At 55.6% G+C, this 22201-nt stretch overlaps 6 protein-coding genes across 6 annotated transcripts; 2 read left to right on the plus strand and 4 right to left on the minus strand.

Moving 5' to 3' along the window:
• Positions 1-1135: 1135 nt before the first annotated feature.
• Positions 1136-2975, minus strand: BDP55DRAFT_677594 (uncharacterized protein). Its single transcript, XM_060575920.1, has 3 exons — positions 1473-2975; positions 1309-1381; positions 1136-1158 (listed from the first exon to the last, which is right to left on the minus strand). The coding sequence occupies exons 1-2, from the start codon at positions 2890-2892 to the stop codon at positions 1344-1346; spliced, it is 1458 nt and encodes a 485-aa protein (XP_060424800.1). The 5' UTR covers positions 2893-2975; the 3' UTR covers positions 1136-1158; positions 1309-1343.
• Positions 2976-3625: 650 nt separating this feature from the next.
• On the minus strand, positions 3626-4492 carry BDP55DRAFT_732739 (uncharacterized protein; the record flags this gene model as incomplete). Its single annotated transcript, XM_060579987.1, has 4 exons — positions 3626-3936; positions 3984-4100; positions 4158-4271; positions 4372-4492. The coding sequence occupies 4 exons, from the start codon at positions 4490-4492 to the stop codon at positions 3626-3628; spliced, it is 663 nt and encodes a 220-aa protein (XP_060424801.1).
• A 1044-nt stretch (positions 4493-5536) lies between these two features.
• Positions 5537-7971, plus strand: BDP55DRAFT_323958 (uncharacterized protein). The gene is made up of 7 exons (XM_060566792.1): positions 5537-5630; positions 5708-5764; positions 5884-5925; positions 5982-5984; positions 6058-6156; positions 6207-6503; positions 6556-7971. The coding sequence occupies exons 1-7, from the start codon at positions 5627-5629 to the stop codon at positions 7734-7736; spliced, it is 1683 nt and encodes a 560-aa protein (XP_060424802.1). The 5' UTR covers positions 5537-5626; the 3' UTR covers positions 7737-7971.
• Positions 7972-9018: 1047 nt separating this feature from the next.
• On the minus strand, positions 9019-12515 carry BDP55DRAFT_677602 (uncharacterized protein). The gene has a single exon (XM_060575921.1). The coding sequence runs from the start codon at positions 12194-12196 to the stop codon at positions 9134-9136; it is 3063 nt and encodes a 1020-aa protein (XP_060424803.1). The 5' UTR covers positions 12197-12515; the 3' UTR covers positions 9019-9133.
• Positions 12516-13645: 1130 nt separating this feature from the next.
• Positions 13646-15296, plus strand: BDP55DRAFT_636358 (eukaryotic translation initiation factor 3 subunit L; the record flags this gene model as incomplete). Its single annotated transcript, XM_060572874.1, has 3 exons — positions 13646-13957; positions 14092-15132; positions 15213-15296. 3 exons carry the CDS (start codon positions 13646-13648, stop codon positions 15294-15296), a joined length of 1437 nt encoding a protein of 478 aa, XP_060424804.1.
• A 2155-nt stretch (positions 15297-17451) lies between these two features.
• Positions 17452-18537, minus strand: BDP55DRAFT_324182 (uncharacterized protein). Its single transcript, XM_060566794.1, has 2 exons — positions 17749-18537; positions 17452-17700 (listed from the first exon to the last, which is right to left on the minus strand). The coding sequence occupies exons 1-2, from the start codon at positions 18388-18390 to the stop codon at positions 17644-17646; spliced, it is 699 nt and encodes a 232-aa protein (XP_060424805.1). The 5' UTR covers positions 18391-18537; the 3' UTR covers positions 17452-17643.
• Positions 18538-22201: the final 3664 nt, after the last annotated feature.

Below are 22201 nucleotides of genomic sequence, written 5' to 3' on the forward strand. Positions count from 1 at the left end.
TAATTATTACTGGTAATTAGTGCGAGAGCGAGAGACAGGAACGATTGGTAAGACTCGGGTCTAGACAGAATGGGGTCAAGCACGGTTCGGCCTGGGCTTGGCTTGGAATTGCAAAGGGACGGACGGGGCGGCGGAATCCAGGAACAGGGCTGTTGGGGAATTTGGCGGGTGGAAATGAAGTCTTGGTCAGCATGTCGTCCACTTCCATCTCTTTGACTGGTGGCTATGGACTCGAGATGGTATGGAGTATGGTAGTTTCTCTCTATGACAGGAAATATGTCATGGTGCATATTGAGGAAAGAGACTTGATGATGTAAGGAATGTGTCCAGTTGTCGAACAAATACCATGCTTACCTAAGATAAGGTACGTAGATGCGTACCTGGCCCGGAGTTATGGCTCCCTTCACTCCCGAATTCCCGTCCAATCGATGCAAATCCCACCCTCGGCCACTTCCGGCCTTACCCTTTCCTCATTGGCCTCTCCGTCTTCCAAAATGGAGACTCCCGCGCGCCACGTATCCACTCCTTTTCCGGCCCACCTGCCTGTCACCGCGTGGTACCAGCCGCCCTGGAGCATCACATCGGAGATCCTCCTCCATCAGTTCAACAATTACTTGCATCACTCACACTACCTAACACTTCGTATGCACCTCACCACATTCTCTTGCATCAGCGAGGGGCCGTGCTCATGCTCCAGCTCAACCCATCAATGCGCCGCTGCATCGGACGGTACCATCGCCTTACGCCTCACAATGTGCTTGTGCCTGTCTTCTTGCCTGGCTATCCCCCCTTGTCCTTGTTACCGCCGAAGCTAGGGCTGCTCCAAGGATCTAGCACGTGCAGCAAGCGCGCCTCCCCAATATCCTTTCTCCCTGCAATTGCTATCGAGATGTAAGCCTTCGGACTTACGAAGGGACTACCTGAACAACCAAGTTTAGACCGAGATATTGTTTCGGTGGGTGAGATAAGCAAGCACGGCAGGGTGCATGGATACCTAAGTGCAAGGGCCAGCAGCCTCAGGGGGGAGGATCAGCCTTCCCCCTCCTATTCCCATTGCCAAATGAAACGAATGCCAGCCTGCCCCAGATCTAGACAATTTCAAGCTTGCCTTTAGATATCATCAGGGTCGAGTTAGGCGACCAGGTTCAAGGATCGAAGGTAATGTGAAGTCTATGACTTTCTCATTTTCAAGCATATCATTTACATGCGAAACCTCGAAACATGTCTATTCCGCTTATCAACTACACTACTAATTGTCAGGTAAACTTGACCGTTGGAAAATCCGGGGCTAATGGGGAACAAACCTAGCCAACTGACAAGTCAACGGCGGCTTCAAAGACGAGTCATGTCCGCGGTACTCTGATAGCATGTGGCCATTCAAGTAAGCTAGTAGCTGAGCATCAGTCTTCTCCTTCGTCGTCACATTTGACATGGGATCTTAATCACTTAGTAATCTCTATCAAAATACAAAGGCACCACCGGGCAATACCCATCCCTCGGAGGATCATGCTTCATCCCAACCTCAACTTTCAACCCATCACACGCAGCTGTATCCCCATGCAACGCAAACCACGACGTCTCGAGCAAAAAGTCCATGAACCGCTTCCTCGCTTCCGGCGAGACCTTCTTACCCTTGTCCTCTTTGAAAAACACCCTCTTCCACCCGGACGCCTCGCACCACATGATGATGAGACACCACCGCCGCGGCTTAGCCCCGGCGCCGTTGGGTCCATTACTGCTGCTGCCGCCACCATGATTAACGAGATTCACACAAAAAGCATGAACCTCCTTCCCCGCAAACGTCTTGCTCGCGTGCGCCGCCGTCTGCAGATACTCCTGCGGATCGGCCTCCGCGTCGTCGCCAACCTGCCACGACGCCAGCGCGTCGTTACACGAGAACAGCTGGAAGAGTAATTCTGGCGTCCTGCCACGCTCGACGTCGTATGCCGGCAGGACCTGTTTCTGAAAAGACCTTGACATTTTGAAGCCCGGCAGCTCGGAGAAGCGCGGGAAGTATGACACCGAGACCGAAGAAGCGCGGCCGGCCTGCTGCTGGCGGCGCGCGGCGTACCGGGTGGGCATGGACACGTTGGCCAGCGGGATCGGGAGGTTCGCCTGCGGTCTGGACCTGTGCCGACCAAATGTCGATGTGAAGGAGGTAGTCCAGAGTGGGATGCAGATGACGGTATCGTCGTGGTTCTTCATGTCGTGTTTGCAGTTGATGGCGGCGTAGACCGTCGTTGAGGAAGCTGTTCTGATGAGGAGCAGCGTCATACTCAAACCTAGATTGGTCATTGTGAATTCCTTTCCGAGGGACCAGTTGTCGTCCGCGGCGGTTCTGCATTTCACGACCTGTCCGCAACCCGAGAACGCCGAGGGGTGCGGCGCCAGCAACGTGACCCAGAGGTCGCGGCGGGGGTCCATTGTCTTCTCGGTCCAGTCCCACGCAAAGAGGCTCTGGTCCGTTGAGACCTTCATGACTTCTTCTTGTAGCCTGCGAAAGGCCTCGTGGCCCTCGCCATACAAAAGAGGCATGTGGATCTGGAAGATGCCAAGAAGGCAGTAAGCCGTGTCCTCAGTCCGCGTCGTCCGGCGGCTGGACGCCCACGACATTCTTTTGGCGACGCAGGCGGAGGAGAGGGTCTGCGGATAAATGAGGACATCTACGTCGATGCCTGTGATGGAAGCAATGGGGTACGCGAGAGTTTCTTTGGTCCCGATGGGCTCCCACGTGCTATCGTAAAACGTCATATCCGCGGGCGCCAGCAGCTCCTGTAACGTCCAGCCCCTCGTGAACCACCGGCATTGGCGTAGGTCGACCCTTGTCCCGCCGGGCTCGAGGTCTTCGAGGTGGACGTAGCAGATGGAGGCGCCGCGATACCAGGCGAACATGGAGTTGATGGCCTCGGAGAGCTCGGCGCTGCTCTTCTTGTCGATGCAGTTCGCATCGACCCAGACGTGGCTGATGCCTTCTTGCCGGGCGATGCGGCACGTGTTTGTAATCTTTTGGAACCCGCGCTTGGAGTTGATGCGTTTGCGGGAGCCCAGGTCGTCTTCTTGCCATAGCAGCCATTCTTGGAAGGTGACCTCGTCGGTGCCCCATGTGTGTGAGAGGATGGCATATTTGGGGAGATCTGAGTCGAAGAAGTCTTCGAGTTGCAGTGTTGAAGTATTTATTAGCCTCATAGTGTATAAATTATATGAGCATTAATTGATTACAAAGCTATTGACAGTGAAAAATGACCGTTACGAGGTCATGCCGTTGCTGATGTGAGAGGAGTGTTTGAGCCGCGGATGCTCACTCTTGAAGATGTATCCAATCGCATGAGGCTAGGTTGGATGCATGTCTGGCCAATCAACGTCAGCGCGATAATGATGCCAGGGGTAGTCCCAAGTTGGGTGCAACTCCATCTGACACTCTGAGATCTCCATCTGGTGTTACGTGATGGACAACATAAGTGCATTACAGATATGGAAATATTGAGGAAGAGCTGGCTCCTTGAAACAAGCATGAAAAGGCTCCTCTATGAAGAAAGAAAGGGTAAATAAATCTTGCTTGTTGGTACAATTTACAGTTGTAATGCTGACAGAGTTATACACGGTGATGAAACAGACGAAATGTCTGCTATCGGGCATCTGGTGGCTGTGCTGCGTCCTTCGGGGGTGGCGGAGGAGCTGCTGCCTTTGCGGCGCGAAGCTCTACAATCTTTTCGTCAATGAGAGCGATCTCGGCGTCTATCCTAAGCATCTTCTCATCAATCATGTCGCGGTACTCGTCATCTGAAAGCTTCTTCAGAGGGCTCCAACTTGACTCGAAGATGCTCTTCTTCTTTTCCGTAACCTCCGGTCTGCCTTGCGATGCGTTCACAAAGGCTTGTCCCGTTCCTCCGATGAGGGAGAACACGATGACTCCTGGGATGATGTTTTTCGGACCACCTGATGAGCGTTAGAGACGGTCAATATCTCAGGAAGAGAGTACTTACGAATCAGCCCTCCGACCATTCCTGCCGTGCCTCCTGCAAGGGCACTTGCTTGGATCTTGGATGAGTTGGAGAGCTTCTCTTCGCCGCCCCACGCGGCCATAACTACAGACCTCGAGACTATCGCAAAAATTTCAGTACGCCGTCATGAAGAATATGAGAGATCCAGCTACATACGCCAGTAACTTGAACCGAGGGCGAACCACTGGATACCAGATGCTACCGCGAACAGAGCTGGTGTGGAGTCCCGGATAATGCCGGCTGCAATGCCACTGAACATGCCAATGGTGCCTGTCGAAGATGTCAGCTGTAGAACCGCGCTTTGCTTCGAAATGAGGCAGCCCTCAGAGAATTAATCTGATGGGGTTCTACCTCCGACGTCATCACCTACCAGTCATTGCACCAACTTTCAGGGGCGGACCCAAGAGATCGACCAACCCTGGTGGCAGCAAACCTCGAGGCTGCCGCCTCTGCCTGTGCTCTTCTGTGCCATCTCTCGCTTCATCTGACATGATGAAAGACTGAAAGATCGGGTTGCAGCACAAAATGAGATGACGATGAGCTGACTTACAGTCGATGGGCCCGATGCAGATATGTAGGTTGTTCTGGAAGCTTTGGGCAAGGGTAGAATACATGCATCAAACGGGGTAGTGGTAATCAAGCGAGTTGGCGACGTTGTCCAAATGTTTCGTGCGGCTCAAAACGAGATTGAACCGTGCAGACCCGATAGATGCAAGAAAGGCGGGGGTGATGTTCAACTGCAGGCGCACATCATTCACTTTTTTTTTCTCCTTCCAAGTTGATGACCCCAAGCTTGTACCTTGTACCTGGGTACCGATAAGATCCGTACCAACAGCAGTGAAGGGGGCCATCCGTGGCACAGCACAGGGCGCGATGGGCATGGCATGGGAAGTTGAGCGGGAAGGGAGGGATGGAGGGGAGTGGAGGGGGAAACACAGGCGGGAAAAACGCTGAGGCCCCAAGGCTCACCCCGCTGAAGTCACTGGAAGCACTGGGCACGCCGCACTCGTGGCACTGTTCAGTACCAGTGTAAGGTGGGCAGCAGGCTGTGGAACACTGCAAAAAAGCGAAGAAAAAACAGCCCCTCTTTCATAAATGGGAATTGTTCAATCACGGGGTTTCCCGGTGATCCTGGCCCGAGCGTCTTTGGCGGGGCGCTAGGTTGAAAAAGTGAACTAGGCCGCGGCGGGGCTAGTGCCTCCCACTCCTGGCCACCTCGAGAAAATTGTCCAACCCTCACAAACTTTCAATCACCCTCTGCCTCTCAGCTGCGCGGGTAAAACTTCGACCCTTTCTTCCCCCCCCCAAAGAGACCACCAGCCCCAGCAAATCACCGCAAGCTGGGCCGTTTTTACCAAGTCTACTACGTCTCCGATACCCTCTGACGTATCGTACAAAAAAGACTTTATCCATCTCCGGTGTCAAGAGATATCCCTTTACTTAGGCGACATCTCCCCCCCACGACACTGCCAAATATCCCTCGGACATTTCCAATCCTCTCCGCACCAACGCTCCCACCAAATCCGCATCTCTAACCAACACCCACGCCGTTCGGCTCTTCTACATACTCCCCGCATCGCGCATCGATCATACTCGACGCGCGAAGCCGTCTCAACACCGCAATCATGGGTTCGTGCTACCCTGCTCGCCGTCGCAAGCTGCTGCGAAGTCTCCCGCCTGTACCAAGACTGACCGTGTCATCATAGCGCCCAAGAAGAAGGAGCAGGTCAAGATGGCCCTTGGCGACTTCCTGCAGGACTCCAGTCAGTCGCACCCCCTCCGACAATCCTTTTCACAAACGCTCCCTCGACAACTGCTACCGCCGACTTCTTTTCTTGCTCGAATATCGAATTAGCACATCATCGACTGACACTTTATATAGGCTACGGCGGATCATGGGCTGATGAGGTCGAGGATACGTACAGTGAGTTATATCGCCTAAAACATGCCATATTGGAAGCAAATGCTAACGTCCTGTAGCTGGTATGCGACATTTCTACGAGCCGGTTTGGCGCCGCACAAGTTTTGTTGCCTAACCACTGACACATCTTAATAGGCACTCAGGCTCTCCCCGCCCCCGAGCGCGCTGGCTACCGTCCCAGCCAAGGTGGCTGGGGTAGCGGCGGCGGTGACCGCGGTGACCGTTCCGAGCGCAGTGAGTTCATCTTGAAAAGATGTAAATGGGCACATCTAATCAGTGTGTAGGAGACTATGGCGGCTACTCTTCCATCCGCGAGAACCTTCCCCAGCAGCTCCCCGAGAGACCCCCCTACACCGCCCACCTTGGCAACCTGTCCTACGATGCCACCGAGGAGACTGTCAACGAGTTCTTCGAGGGCTGCAACATCATTAGCGTCCGCATCATCGAGGACCGCGAGCAGCAGCGCCCCAAGGGCTTCGCCTACGCCGAGTTCCAGGATCTTGAGGGACTGAAGCAGGCTTTGACTCTGGATGGCCAGACTTTCCAGGGACGTGCTATCAGAATCAAGGTTGCCGATCCTCGTAAGTACATGTCCCGAGGTTGACTCAAGGTTGAAAGCTGACACTTTCAAAGCCCGTGGTGGTAACCGTGACGGCGAATCCAACCGCGACTTCAGTGACTGGTCCCGCAAGGGTCCCCTGCCCGACTTGCCTGGACGTGGTGGAAATGATCGTCGCCCCTCCGACTTTGGCGAGCGCCGTGGCCCCCGTGAGCCTCGTGAGCCCCGTGAGGACGACGGAAAGGTCCGCGACTTTGGCAACTGGGAGCGCAGAGGCCCCCTTTCCCCCGTTGCCCCCAAGGAGGGCTCTGGCTCCCGCGATGGCAGCCGTCCCCGTACCAACGATGGACCCCGCGAATTCCGCGACCGCCGCCAGTCCCCTGCTGCCTGGGGCGAGGGTCAGGGACCCCGCCAGGACTCCCGTCCTCCCCGCCCCGAGAGAGTCCCCACTGCCGCCGAGACCGACAGCCAGTGGAGAACCAAGATGCGCCCCGATGCTGCCCAGTCCCGCGACGGCAGCGAGGCGCCTTCTTCCCCTTCAGCCGCCCCTGCCGCTCCCGTCGGCCGCCCCAGGTTGAACTTGGCGAAGCGCACCGTTTCCGAGGCTCCCGACGTTACGTCTCCCTCCGGAACTGACTCCAAGGCCAGCCCCTTCGGTGCTGCCCGTCCTATCGACACTGCTGCAAAGGAGCGTCTGATTGAAGAGAAGAAGGAACAACAGGCCAAGGAGAAGCGCGAGGCCGACGAGAAGGCCAAGGAGGAGCGTCGCCTTGCCAAGGAGGCCGCTCTTAAGGAGGCCGCTCTTAAGGAGGCCGAGGAGAAGGCTGAGCAAGAGGCTGCTGCCAAGGAGAAGGCCGAGAAGGAAGCTGCCGAGGCTCCCAAGGAGGAGGTCGCCCAAGAGGATGCCGCTGACAAGGAGAACGGCACATCTGAGGAGAAGATTCCCGTCAGAGCCAAGGAGCCAAGAGAGCCCAAGGAGGCTGCCCCCAAGTCTCGTGCTGCTGAGGCTAACAGCTGGAGATCATCTGGTGCCTCCCGTGGTGCCCCGACTGGACCCCGCGGTGGACGTGGTGGACCTCGTGGTGGTGGCCGATTTGAAGGAGGCCGCCCCCCTCGCTCCAACGGCCCTGCTGAGAAGCAGGCCCCGGCTGCTGCTGGCAGTGAGTCTGGCGATGCTGCCCCTGTGGAGGACGATGGTTGGACCACGGTCCCCAACAAGGGCCGCCGCAATGTTGGACCCCGTGGCACTGCCTAGGAGGTGGGCGTGCACAGTCCATTCATCCTTCAGCGTCCGGCTGGACCCAGTGCGGTCAAGGCCGCAGTCGAGTCGGCAATTATCGCCGAGAAGATGCTCCCACGTGTTTGCCTGCGGGGCCTAGACGACATTTCTCGTCATCACATATACCCAGACGACTCCGAATACGATTCTGACGAACGACTTTACGCCACGAACCGCTTACTAGGGGCTTGAAGGGCATGAATTCTCTATTCCGATACTTTGCTTTTCGACAGACGACAAAAACTGGCTCACTACGGATTTGCTGAAGGAAATAAAAAAACACTTTCCTTTTTTACTCAGCACCCTCTGCGGTCTCTGGCTCAGGTGGCTTGCCATCCTTTGGGCAAGATAGGTCTCCTCGACTCAACGACTGGAGAAGGCGCGCACTTTCGCACGCATTCATCGGAGTTTGCGAAGTGGTTACTAAAAAAAAAAGGGCTCATGGATGTTGGAAGAAAAGGGGATCATGACCATGTTGTTTTTTTATTCTCGCTCAACTTTTTCCTTTGTCTCCTCTCCCCTCTGCTGTACCTCGAGACCCTTCTTTGCCCAAGGGGTTCTCATGGGCCCCAGCGAAGTAACAGACCTACCTTACCTACCATACCGATCCGCCAGGATTCACACTCAGCTCTTAGTTGCAAACAAGGAGCTTCAAAAGGAATCCAAACACAAAAGTCTCAACCAAAGTTCTACATGGCTCTTTTTCCCTCCTCTTTCTCCGTCCTTTTTTCTGCGTGCAACGATAGATGATTTGCCCTTCAGTTATGAAATTCTCTCCCGGCTGTTTACATTTATTTTGATGATTATTCACGCTCGTAAGCCCTTCTTTGAGATGACAAGTTCCTGTTCTTCCTCGTCCTTTTTCTCCAGTTTCCCTCTATTTCACCCTTCTACCACGGCTCCTTCGATACCAGAATGATGATGGCGAGCTGATCTCATTTGAGATCTGTTCTTCTCTTTTTACTACCGAGGGGAGGTTTTAAAATGGATTGTGTTTCTTATGACTGTGGTGGGAGGCTGATTGCTGAAGGGGCAGATGATGGGAAAGGTGTTAGTGAGCCTGGCGCTGCGCGTGGAGGTGCAAAATAGATGATAAGCAAGGGAATGAAATACAAAAGTATAAAAAACTTTGCTGCCTTCTCGAGTTACTACTGTGGCAGTGGTGTGATGGTCATGATATTGTTACTGCTTTGCGGGTAAATTGAGGCCCTGGACGAGATACGTGAAGGAACAATAACAGGTGGGTGGGTTCATCAGATATCACAAAAGGTACAGTTGGGTGAATTCAGTATTCTTCAAGAAACCACAGGCTTCTACTTCTATCAAACCCTTTCTTGCTCAACCATCACATTCCCAAAGCCCCACGACAAACACTACCTCTTAAGAGTCTTCTGCTTCTCCGCATCCCTAGCAACATTCCTCCCCTCAACCAATAACCCCTTCTTCCTCCTCACACCATCCATATACCGTTTCGCCACATTCTCCTTATCCGCCAACTCGCCCAAATCCTCCAAATCATCCTCGGTAAACGGCACCCAGAACGGATCCTGGTCAAGAACCTCGTACCCCGCAAAAATAAGCTGCGGCTGTGCCGCGCCCGACGTCCGTTTCCGCATCTCGTCCGCGAAGCCAAAGGATTCGGCCACGGGGAGCACAGAGTTGATGCTGAAGAACGGTGTGCCTTCCTTCATGGCCTCGGAGAGGACGCGCCCGCGGCGGCGTGTGAGCACGTCGTAGACGCGGCCTAGGACTTCTGTTGACGCTTGGATTTCGACCGTGTACATTGCCAGCATGAGGCGCGGGGACCAGTCGAGCATGCCCGAGCGGAGGGTGGCGGTGAAGGTCTTGATGATTTCGCCAGTGAGGCGGGGGAGGCGGTCGCGGGCGGAGGCGTCGTCGTCGGTGGGGTTGGCGATGACGTCTTCGAGGAAGACGGCGATGCCGCGGACGGGTTCGTGGCAGAGGGGTCCTTGGGCTGTGGCGAGCTGGAAAGCGTAAGGGATTTTGTCGGCTACGTGGGAGGGGTGGAGGGCTTCGTCTGCTTGGGGTGCTGCTGCTGCGCCGTCGCGTTCGGTGGACGTTTGGGAGAAGAGCTTTGCAAGAAGGCCTTCTTTTGTGGCGTCGATGAGGATGTTGGGGCCGGTGCGGCGGGGGCCGAAGGCGGCGATGCGGTCGATTGTGGATTTGAAGTGTTCGCGGCCGGTGCGGGAGGATTCGAGGGCGGATTGGAGGCCTGTTTTGAAGTCGTCTAGAGACATTGTCTTTGCGGCTGTTAGGTCTGTGTCGACGTCGTCTGCGGCTTCACCAGGGACAGCGGCGGAGTCTGTGCCTTCGGTACCCTGGGTCCCTTCGGTCGTCTCGCCTTCGGTCGTTGTGGAGTTGGCGGCGGCTGTGCGATCTGAGTACATGCGTTTGATGACGTCCCCGTTCTTGAGGAGGAATTCCGTGGCGTCGGACGGCAGAGGCCGGACCTGGAGGCGGATGGAGACCTGCTTGGAGGAGGTGGTGCCGACGACGACGCCACGGCCGAGCTCCTTGTTCGCGGGGGGCCTCATCTCCTCGGCACGGACGATGGTCTCGCGGTAGGGCACAATGGGGGCGCCGGCCTGAATGTCACAGCGGGCGAAGCGCTCCTTGAGATCCGTGAGGCAGCGCTCGAGGTGCAGTTCGCCGGCGGTGAGGAGGACGTGCTCGCCGCTGCTGAACTGCTCGTACTCTGCGCAGGGGTCGGACTGGACAAGGAGGCGGAGGCCGTGGATCATCTTATCAAGGTCGGCCGGGTTGACGGGCTCGAGGGCGACGCGGACGATGGGTTTGCCGAGCGTGCCCGCCACACCGGCGAGGTTGACGGCGCCGTCGAGGCGGCTGCAGAGAGTGCCGTTCTTGAGGAGATGGCCCTCGAGACCGCCGATACCGAAGACGACGCCCGCGGGGACGGAGTCGAGGGACTCTAGGTTGCGACCCATGAGCATGTAGAGCGCCGTGACGGTGACTTGTTTCGGTGAGGGCTGGGCGTTGGGGTTGGCGGGGGACCACTTGGGCGGGATGACCCAAAGGCTGTCGCCGACGGAGAGGGTGCCCGAGTACATGCGCGCGAAGCCGATGAGGTGCTCGGGGTCGATCTCTTTCTCTTCGTGCTCCGGGGCGTAGCCGTCTAGGTTGACCTCCTCGAGCGCCGTCGTGAGTTCATTGATTGCGTTTCCGCTCGAGGGGGCGGCAGCTTGGGCGCGGGCCGCTTCCGCTCTCTTCTTGCGGGCGAGTTCCCTCGCCTCATCGGCGGTCAACTGGCCCGGCTTGCGCTTGTTGTGAGGGAGTTCGCTCTCGGGGACGGAAACCATTTTACTAACGTAGGCCACAACGGGATCTGAAGGGCCTGTCTTGAAGGAGATCATGGCGTCCTTGATCTCTTCGTTGATGGCGTCTGAGCCGGGGACGTTTTCCAGCATCTCGGGCAGTCTCTCGGCTTGCGCGACTGGGGGAGAAGGCAGAGACTCGATGACGGAGACGAGCATGGCTGTCGACAGCGGGAGCCAGGACGCAAAGACTGTAGTCAGGAGCAGACGCGGGTCTCGGGAGCGCATGATGTGAGGAGGGATAGTGAGTCCGAGGGACTTTGTAATCTTCTCTAGCAGCGCGGGGTCGCCCCTGTTGTTGTCGCCGCCGACGGTGGCCTGGTAGACGGTCCAGATTGGCTCCAGAACCAGCTGCACAAACATGGGCTTGAGGTTTCTTCCCTTGAGATGCTTCTGACCCAGGATCTTCTTGGTCTTGGGGTCAAGGTAGAAGCTACCCCATAGCACCTTTTCCATGACATCTCTCTTGATGCCGAGCTTCTTCTGGTATAAGCCGGCAAACTGGCGCACGGTAAACGCCCAACCGTCAATGGCGCTACTGAAAATGACATTGTTCTTCTCCGGCGCAAAGTAGAGATCTTCATCATCGCGCTCCTCAAACTGAAGCTCTCCAGACTCAGTCATGGAATCCAGACCAGCCTCCTTGGCAGCCGCCGCCTGGACGCGCTCTTCCATTCGCTCGCGCCAGTTGAGATCCTCTTCCATACGCTCGCCCTGAAAGAAACTTCCCAGCACGGCGTTGACCTGCTCGAGAATCTTGCTGAGATGAGTGTAGGCCTCGGCAGGCGTCATCTTGAGCTCGGTAATGAGGCGGTCAATCTTGTTGATAACAAGCAGGGGTTTGAGTTTCTCGGTCCATGTCTGGCGCAGGACAGTCACGGTCTGACTGCACACACCCTCGACAGCGTCAACGAGCACGACGGCGCCGTCGCACAGGCGTGAGGCCGTGGAGACCTCGCTGCTAAAGTCAATGTGGCCGGGCGAGTCGATGAGGTTGATGAGGTACTCCTTGGCTTCGGGCTCGGCGTCAGGTGCGGATCTTCTCAGCATGGAGAAGTAGAGGGAGATGGCGGAGGATTCCATGGTGATGCCTCGGAGTTGCTCGTCGGGCCTGGAGTCGAGGTACCGGATCTTGCCGGCGAGTTTGGGTGAGATGATGCCGTTTGTTGCCAGGAGGGCATCTGTCAGGGATGTTTTGCCATGGTCAACGTGAGCCAGGATGCAGATCTGGTATGGGTCAGCTACTGAGGTGATATGAGGCCTATGAGGTGAGGCTGGAACTTACATTTCGCACATCCACGGCATGCCGTTGTAGGCTGGCCAGCTTGTCGGGGGTTACAACAGGCATGATGGGCGGATGTGTGGTGGAGGAAGAGTGGTGGGAGAGGGGTTCAAGGGGGTATCAAAAGATATATGGACAGAAAGCAATGCCGGATGAAAGAAACAGAGTGAATGAGAAACTAGGTCTGGAAGTCTTTGTGGTGTCTCCCTCCTTAGCCTGGAATATGAAGGCCAGTGCTGGGAAATATGTATTGTAGTTTTCCCAAGGCAGATGATGTCGTTGTTGACCAGGGGGGGTCTCTGGCAGAAGTAGTGAGTGCCTGAGTGAGTTGATGATGATGATTCGACGACCAAATTGGCCCTGGTCTGTGACTAATAGGCCGACCCGAAATGGGAATTCAGACTGGGCGCAGAACAAGAAGATGGCTCTGATTCGCCACCCTGCTGTTATGAAGTTTTGCACGGACGAGGGGAGTGACTCTGACTCTCTTGTCGGTTGCTTGTGTCTGCAGCTTTTATTGAGGCTGAGTGGTGTGTATTGGGAAGTCGATATGATCCCAAAGACGAGGAGGTGGATGCACTGAGCAACTGGTGCAGTGATGAGTAATGTTGTATAGCGTATGTGTCTATGCAGCTCTTTCTTTCTCTCGTCCCTTGGGGAAGGAGGGGGCATCCAATGATTCAATCGACGTTCCCAGGAAGGCACTGGCACAAGGAACGTTGGAATTACCTCAGCGGACTAACCCCGCCAAAAAAAAAAAAAAACACCCTTCAACCCCTCCAACGACGCAAAGACCGAAAGAAAAGCCACCATAACCCCTCTACTACCGTATAATCGCATCTACCCCGCTACCTACAACCCAAGGCTGTCCATCCCCACACATCGCTCTACCGAGGGTGCAACAAACCCTAACTCGCCAAAAATTCACTGGCCCCTCTCTCTCCCAAACCCAAACGGTGCCTGCGATAACCTCAGCAAAAAGCCCCCGCGGGATTAGCCAGCGAAAACCAGAGGAAATTTTCGACTCGTCCGCCCGAAAACCCCACTCTGTCGAGTGAACCCCCTCCGAACCCGACCGCCCATCTGTCCTCCCCCAAACCACCCACGGGAAAGTTGAAGACATCGCCAACTTTTCGCGCCCTTCCTCTTTCGGACCCCTTCTCCCTCAATTTTTTTTCCTTCCAATTTCTATTCCTATCACATCTTGTGTGTGGGAATAGTCTTTCACCGAAAAGAATCCACCACCCACCATGAGCGGCTACCAAAACGGAGAGCGGCCCGTCCGCGTCGACGACGACAGCGACGTCGAGGAGGAGGCCCTCGTCAACGACTACAAGGAGCAGGTCCAGTATGAGGACAACATTGGCGAGGACCTCGAGCAGGTCAACTCCCTGACCATGGCCCAGCAGACGGACGACATCCAGTCGCGCCTCGCCGCCGCCGCCCAGCCCCTCGACTTCTCCGCGCCCCTCGAGGTCAAGTTCCAGAGCTACGACTCCTACTGCAGCCTGTTCCACTTCATCCTCAACAGCGAGGGTCCCGTCGACCTCGAGCCCCCTTCGGTAAGCTTCCTTCACCAGTCTCTTGTGCTTCTACTTCCACTTGGATCAGTGACGATCTTCTCCAAATGTCCCTTGGCTGTCGCAAAGGTATCATCATGCGTAGACTAGGACCAAGCTAACATGTCTTCAAACAGTACTACTGGGCCTGGGACGTCATCGACGAGTTCATCTACCAATTCAACTCCTTCTCGTCCTACCGCATGCGCATCGCCCGCCAGGGCAACAATGAGGAGGAGATGCAGGTCCTCAAGGAGAACCCAAACACCTGGGGCTGCTACTCGGTCCTCAACGTCCTCTACTCTCTCATCCAGCGCTCCCAAATCACCGAGCAGCTGGCCGCCATGCGCCGCAACGAGGACCCCATGGCCGTCGCGGGCGAGTACGGCTCCAAGAACCTCTACCGCATGCTGGGCTACTTCTCCATCATCGGTCTCCTCCGCGTCCACTGCCTCCTCGGCGACTTCAGCCTCGCCCTCAAGACCCTCGATGACATTGAGCTCAACAAGAAGGCCATGTTCGCCCGCGTCATGGCCGCCCACTTCACCACCTACTACTACGTTGGCTTCTCCTACATGATGATGCACCGCTACGCCGACGCCATCAAGATGTTCTCCCACATCCTCGTCTACGTCTCCCGCACAAAGAACTTCCAAAAGAACGCCCAGTACGACTCCATCACCAAGAAGAACGACCAAATGTACGCCCTCATCGCCATCTGCGTCGCCTTCCACCCCACCCGCCTCGACGACACCATCCACTCCGCCCTCCGCGAGAAGTACGGCGACCAGCTCCTCAAGCTCCAGCGCGGCGGCCCCGAGTCCCTCCCCATCTTTGAGGAGCTCTTCCGCTCCGCCTGCCCCAAGTTCATCTCCCCCGTGCCCCCAGACTTTGAGAACCCCGAGTCCAACATCGACCCCGTCGAGCACCACCTCGCCGTCTTCATGGAGGAGGTCAAGATCAACATGATGAGCCCCACCGTCAAGTCCTACCTCCGTCTCTACACCACCATGGACCTCAACAAGCTGGCCGGCTTCCTTGAGGTCAAGCCCGACGAGCTCCGCTCCTGGCTCCTCGTCAACAAGCAGCGCACCAAGCAGCTGCGCTGGACCGACCACCCCAGCCTGTTGGACGGTGACCTTATCAACGTCAGCGACCTGGACTACGCTATGCAGGGTGTAAGTATTTCCCAAGAAACTGCAGCCTTTTATTTTCCGCTGCGCATGTTCGTAATAGTATGCTAATCATCACCTTCTAGGACCTGATCCACATCTCGGAAGCCAAGGTCGGCCGCAAGCTGGTCGACTGGTACCTCCGCAACCTGTCCCGCACGTACGCTTGAGCGATCGTAAAGGATACACTCCGGGCCCTTTAAAAACCAGCAAAGGCAAGGTGGACGAAACAGCTGGCCGAGGAAAAACAAAAAGGCTGGGAAAGGTTGGTAGCAAAATACCAATGGGGTGGTTTTATGTGTATGTTGGCAAAAGAAAAAGGCAATATGCGTATGTCGTGTAGTTACCAGGAAAAACCTGCCAGCGAGAGGTGGTTGGAAACTCCCCCCCTCATCCACTTGACGTTACCTGTGGATTCGAGGCCGGGAGGGTGTGACGAAGGGTTGAGAGAGACAAAAAAAGGCAGAGAGATGAGGAGTGGCCAAGTAAGCCACTTGGGAAGAAATGGGAGGGCCCGGTAGAGGGATACTCGCATTGTTACGGCGTTCAGGCGTCTTTGCTTCCTGGAACACTGGACCTGGTTGGCTGGGCGGGATGAAGTGAACCAAGGGGAATAATTAGAATTCAAAGTACAACGTCCATCCGAACCTCTTCGAGGCCAGAGTACCTGCGACAGCAGTGTGCGTGCTGACGGACCTCTCAGGATGAGTCTAATGTCGGTAGTAGTTGATCAACAAGTATGGTCAAGTACCCGTCGCGCAAAAAGGGGCCAGACTCAGGTAGCCAGAGAGTGATGAGATTCGAGCCACTCACTCATCGCCTCGTAGTTGACGCTAGAGTTTCCTAGCAAAGTTGAATGCCAACCCGAATTATTCAGTAAGTGCGATGTTTCTCGACAAGCATCAAGATACTTCGCAGACGCAAATTGATGATCGTCGATTTTCTGTCTCTCCCGCAATACGCCTGTACTCCGTACTGATCTTCCCGCTTCCCCGCCAGACTTGTGGGATTATAACCTGAAAGGAAGCTGGACAAGGAGCATGCCAAGGGCAGGTTGTCCGGGGAAGGTTACAGCGTTGCCTGCATACGACTGGTCGGCAGAGATCACTATCGAGACAAATCTCTTTGCCGAGGTGGAGTGGGATTTCCGAAACACGATTGTAGCAGCAGGGACTCTCCTGCTTAGAGATAATCTGGCACTCCTCTGCGAGCTATTGAAAGCAAGCGTCAGGAATCAGACTTCGTCGGCGGCAAACATGAAGCTATGAAGAGCAATCAATCATGATTCACGGCGCGAATCGGTTGGAACTCACAAATAGCGGGAGCGATCGATGCCCCTCGCGAAAGAAAGATGCCGCAACGATGATGCTCCAATGTGATCTTATCACTCTGAGCGGACCCCGCCGGGGAGGATAATCCAATCTGGGTAGTGCCTCCGCACCGACGCCGCGTCGGCAGACCGGGGAAATTATCGGTCGGGACGGGGACGGGATGGTCCGCAAGGAAAATGGAGCTTGATTCCCATTCTCCTAGTGGCTGGTAGTCAAGCATGTGCCACCTATTAGAGGCTAGACGTTTAATGTTGGACGGTGTCTCACGTTATTTCTCCCTAGCTGCCCTAAAGAAGTGCTCTTGTGTCTTGGCTGTGTCCTCTGCGAGTCAGATTTCGCCCTGTGTGCGTGCTTGTGCGGGTGTGTGTGCGTGATGCTGGCCGTCCTAGGGTTGCCAAGAATTGTTGGGGTCGTACGGGTGGGAGGTCAGAGGAGCGAGTAGATAGGATCACGAGTCGCGCTTGACGTCGTCTTTTTTGGACCGTCTTGCAGCAGCCTCCGAACCAGTGACTGGGATACTGGGACAAACGGGCACGAGAAGATGAGAAAGATGAACGTTTGGAGCTCGGTTATTGCAGGCCGATCGGCATGCATGTCGGCCAGGACGCAGCATTACGTTTGAACTGACGCAAGCAATCGTAGAATTCTGCGTGGGTTTCTGCGATGAGGTTGCCCAAGTGTACACTCGATGGGCTTGGCCGGCATGAGGCGCTCTTCCTGGTTGGTGTCGGTTGAACGTCAGATAGGGATGCTGCACAAAGCAAGCAGGAAGTCGCGCGGGACAACATGGTTGATTGCGGCATGCGTGCCGCCGCAAGACATTGGCATTTGCCGTAGGCAAACGATCCTGTCAGACCTCACAATGCAACCAATGTAGGCCATTATCGACATGCGATAATGCAGGATATCGGGACGCATCGACAATTCAGGACATCGAGTTGCCTCTGGCGAGCTCTTGGAACCCCGTCTTCTCTCGGTCTTTCCAGTTGCTTCCTCCGTTGATCAACGGCGACGGCAGCGGTAGCATGCCAAGATTTCGACTTCACCAAACGCCCCTTTACCAGGTAGTCCATGGTCTTCGTACCGTGCAACATCGGCATGTTGATATTTGATAGATAGCGAGCATATGCCTTCCCCTGCCTACCTCGTGGCTCGAAGTAGTGATTTGGCTGGTCCATCAGCTCGCTCACAGATAGGGAACCTTGCTCCTCTGCTTCGGTGAGACTGCAGGATGCATATGGCGCTTCCTGTTTTAGCGGGGACCGTGTCGGTGAGGACTGAGGAGTGGTACGTGAACAAGGGCGGAGAGGGTATCCAAGGCAAGCCGCAAAAGCAACATCGGGAGATCGGAACGGAATTCTGGGCGGGATAATGGGCTGCGAATGGCATCATTGCAGCCTGCGATGGGTGCCGAATGGCGTGGAAAGGTAAAAGAGTGGACGTTGTCTTCGTTTCGCCTTGGCATGGGCTCCCTCTTTTCCCGACCGCTTGTGCCTGCCGGCTTGGTGTCTTGGAAGCGTATCCCCTTTTTGTTCTCTATTTCCCTTCCAAGGGCTGCGTCGTTGTCTCGTCTGCAGCGTGCAGCGTGGTCTAGCCGACCCCTCAAATTGTACCCCTGCGACCAAGACGGCTTCCTGCGACCAAGACGGCTTCCTGCGACATTGATGGGTCCTGGCCAAGAGATTTGAGCGCCGAAAGAGAGGTTGCGGGAATGAGCCGCTGCCCCCATCGTCGATACGGGACCGAGCCAGGCGTCGGACTGATGATTTGGGGATCTAGGAAATGCAAGAAGACGAAAGGGTTGTGGAAGAAAGGCAAAGAGATACGGTTGGCTTGGCTCTCGCTTGGCGTATGGGTTGGGCACGAAGTGTGGATTGAATGGGTCGAATTGTTGTAAAGTCGCGGACCGGGGCCCAGAGACGAAGCATGTCATCTCATAACGAGAAGAAATGAGAAGAAGCAAGGTTCGGAGGCGAGTTAGCAGCCTAGGGCGGCGCGCGCACACCGACTCGAATGCTCGTCCTCATTCTCTTCTTTCCGTCTTCCTGGGGATCGGGCTTTAGTGGTTTGCCAAGAACTTGTTGGAGGTGGACGAGTGGCCGAGAGGCGCGGGAGAGAGGGGTGAAGTTGCAAAGAGCCGAGTGAAGGCGGCGACGACTACCTCCTTAGCACACGGAGGGCCGGCTGGGCAGACGTGAGAGTGCATCGACAGCGACGAAGGAAGCGCATGATGCTTGGTCCCGTTGCTTGGTGCGAACCAACCCACATTCGCCTGGGTGTCTGCAATCCGAACGGGTCGAATGGTATTGCTGGCGCTGATAGAGGATTGATGAGGCATCCTTGGGAAACCCCGCCAGATGCGTTAAACAGCTTGGCGCATTACCTCTGGCCATCGCCCGGCGCCATCCATGTTGATGGGATTTCTGGACTTTTGGAGGATTGCGACTGATGAGATGGGAAAAACGGGGACTGTGGTATGATACCTGGCGGAGGCGATGATGGACTATGTGGACGGAGTACAGCCGTAGACAGTAGACTTCGTTTCCGAATTATTGCTTTATGAAGCCCAGGTCAGGTACCGCAGGGGATCGAGGCGTGTGTAGTGCTGGCCGAGTAAGACGTCTGACATTCTGTCCGACTACAACACGTCAGAATGTCTGGGTAGGATTATCGTGGTGCTTAGAAAGGCCATACGGAGATGCTGCCACCATGCCATGTTACTACAGGTCACGACAGCGACGGACAGGCAGACGGTGAGCGAGCGAGCAATGATGTGACTAGAGAGCGCAAGTAGCGGCGGCCAGTTCGTCTGTTCAAGATGGGATAGAGACGAGTCATCCGGACGGTGTTGGACGGGAGCCTCTGGTGGATAGGGACTACTGTACAGGGTAAGCCGTAGTGACATGCCTTGGGTGCTTGGGAACCTAAGAGTCAAGACGGCCAGCAGGGATGGGCGTTATGTACGGCGGGTGCTTGGAAACGGGGACCCGAGAAGCTTGAAAGCGAAACTGGATGTCTTGATGTGTAATTAGAGCCAGCTCAGGCATTAGAGGCGCCGTAGAGCGGAGAGCGTGATTGGGCTCGGTACTTGGGGTGGTCTTGGCGAGTTTGGGGTGGTGTTCCCAGGGTTATTTTGGGTCCTCGTAGTGCTCGTGGTGCTGATGCTGGTGCAGTTGCTGGAAGAAGGAGTGATAGGAAGTCTCGGAGGCCGCGGTCTTGAAGTTGTCGTATTCCGTCTCAGGCATCCGTAGCCTGTCATGGGGATGTGAATCTCGCTCCCGTCGCTGTATGATTACGAAGCGGTAGGTGTTGAAGAAGAGTAAGGTAGAGAGACTCCGATATTTCATTACTAAGGAAAGGCAAGGCATGCGAATGAAGGAAAGTGCATGCACTTTGGCACTTTGGCACTTTCCTAATCTCAGCCTGGGGAACCTGGCAATTGGAAGGAACAAGATGTAGCGGGGGCTCTTTCCAAGATGGATGGAAGCTGCAACCCATAGAGTCGACATCAGGTGCGGCAAGTGCAGCAGGTGCAGCAGGTGCAGCTGGTGCAGCTGGTGCAGCTGGTGCCTGTGGATGACCCTAGCTCCTACCCTCTCCTTTTCCGAGGAAGGTTCAGCTGAGTGAGGTGGGCACCTTCTTTCCCATTCATCTCAAGTACCTACCTTCCTGCCTTACATAGGTATCAAGTACTCCGTACGCCCATCGGCTCTTTCGCTTTTCCATGATCAGATCAGAGCCCATGTCTCCCGCCGCAGGTTGATGTAGTAAGATACGTATCGAAGCGCTTAGGCAGGTAGAAATAATAAAAGCCTAAAGGAAGGAAGTAATAAGTTGACCGTGGCCGCCAGAGTGGAAGGGGTACATAACCCACCGACAAATCTCGGTGCACACACAAGTCTCACCTGAGTTCTGGGCCTGGACACTCCCGGCCAGGGAATAGCCATCCGCCAACGGCATCAAACAAACTCCAAGTCTCCAGTCATCCCATCCCTGCCGTCTGCTTGCACTTGCACCGCATTGCACCAGCTTCTCACGTTCCGTCCTGAGTCCGCCCCTCCAGCTGTGGGTGTGCGAGACTGAGATTCGACTCGAAGTACCTATCCTTCGCCTGTGGTGCGCGTTGCGTGGTCCACCGTCCACCATCTCTCGACCACAAAAGAGACCCCCCCAGCCGAAACGACCCTGGCCGACCAGGGTATCAACCATCGCCAACCCCTGTTTTTGGTGCCCATTGCTGCTCTTCTCCCTCCAAAGTCTTGCTGGAGCTGTGCGTCACCCCGTCACCCTCTCGAGAATTTGCACAAGCTCGAGAGCTGGGCTGCCCGAGGAAGAGAGGAGCACGGAAGAACAGAGCAAACACAACAAGCGGAGGCTCTTGCATCCAGACCGTACTTAGACCAGTCCAATCCTCCGCAACCTCGAGCCTTTCTCTACTCTACTCTCCGAGTTTCTGTTACGAATACCTCCAGAGTACCGATACCGTCTGTTTGTTCGTCACAACCGACGCATGCCCAGACTTTTCCAACCCCATTCCTGAGCTTCTTTTCCAACTGCATTGTCTCATTCTCTGCCCATTCCACGCCAGTCTCAGTCTCACAGATATACTTTGTCCACCCCCGCATCCAGCCTCCTGGACTGCAACGGGTCTTCCAACTTCTCACGGATACCTTGCCGTTAGGTACCGTACACTCTCTTCACATCAAGCCCGTCGTCGTGTCCAGAGAGCCAGAGACCGAGATTAAGTCCTTCCTCGGTGTTCGCTAGACTTCTGCTACCACCCGCCAGCCAAGCTCTCAGCTCTGTCGCCCCGGCCGTTCTCCCGCCCCAGTTCCCACACACCTGAGCAGCACCAGCAACAGCTGTCATCCCAGTCGACTAACAACATCACCTGCTCACCGACCCGGTCTGTCATCACTTAGACTCTTGACCCTCGACCCTCGACTCGTACCGCCGCGCTACCGTCTACACTACGCCACACCCCGTTCTTCGGCTTCCCATCCAACAACAACACCATCCTCGCGCTTTCCTGTGCCTTGTGAGGCCCCGCAAGTCTTGGCGGAACCGCCTCCTACGCTGTGCCCCTCGCCATAAGAGAGAGCTCTGTCTCTTCAAAGACCACGACTTGCGCCTGCAAACATCCCCCCCTTGGCATTGCTAGACATACCTGTTCTCTTGTCGAAAGAGCCTTTCCGCCAATCCCCCTTCTGCTTTCAGAAACGACCGACGAAGAGACATATTACCTTCATACTCGACTAAGCATCAAACGCACCGAGAACCGCATCCTATCGTGCACAGGAGCTCCTCCGATTTCCTTCCACAAGGTTTCGCCCTCACCTTCGCATCCCACCTTCTACGCGTACACACCTTTCTACGTATATCCGACGACGAGACGCTCTGACCTGACAGTCGCCGTTCGACCTCCACGTTCCAACTATCAGTCAACAGACGCCCCTTTCCCTTTTCAGACGGTGTGGTCAGTCCACCATCAGCCACTCACCTCGGCATAAATCACCACTTGATCTTCTACACGTTGCTTTTTCGTCCCTTCCAAGACAAGCTCGTCGCACAACCCATCCGGGTCTTTGAGCGACTCCGTCCAACCCAGTGCATCTGCCTGATTCTTCACCCCGCCGGGACGACTGCTTTGCCGCTGCGCTCATGCTGACATTGATTCCACAGCAGCTGTACAGCCTTCAATGAAATCATCAGAAAATTGGCGTAGCGTATTCTTGCTTCCGCAG

This window comes from Colletotrichum godetiae, assembly GCF_030913485.1.
Source record: "Colletotrichum godetiae strain CBS 193.32 chromosome Unknown BDP55scaffold_53, whole genome shotgun sequence".
Taxonomy (NCBI): Eukaryota; Fungi; Ascomycota; class Sordariomycetes; order Glomerellales; family Glomerellaceae; genus Colletotrichum; species Colletotrichum godetiae.

Bases quoted from the DNA above. Each gene is read 5' to 3' on its own strand.
- BDP55DRAFT_677594 (XM_060575920.1), bottom strand. From the start codon at position 2,892: ATGTTCGCCTGGTATCGCGGCGCCTCCATCTGCTACGTCCACCTCGAA. The intron at 1,382-1,472 runs CTTTGTATTTTG...CTACTAGCTTAC, and splicing joins TGGGTATTGCCCGGTGGTGC to TTGAATGGCCACATGCTATC.
- BDP55DRAFT_323958 (XM_060566792.1), top strand. The intron at 6,157-6,206 runs GTGAGTTCATCT...ATCAGTGTGTAG, and splicing joins CGGTGACCGTTCCGAGCGCA to GAGACTATGGCGGCTACTCT. The intron at 6,504-6,555 runs GTAAGTACATGT...ACACTTTCAAAG, and splicing joins AATCAAGGTTGCCGATCCTC to CCCGTGGTGGTAACCGTGAC.
- BDP55DRAFT_677602 (XM_060575921.1), bottom strand. From the start codon at position 12,196: ATGGAATCCTCCGCCATCTCCCTCTACTTCTCCATGCTGAGAAGATCC.
- BDP55DRAFT_324182 (XM_060566794.1), bottom strand. From the start codon at position 18,390: ATGACATGCTTCGTCTCTGGGCCCCGGTCCGCGACTTTACAACAATTC. The intron at 17,701-17,748 runs GTACCACTCCTC...TAAAACAGGAAG, and splicing joins CCCTCTCCGCCCTTGTTCAC to CGCCATATGCATCCTGCAGT.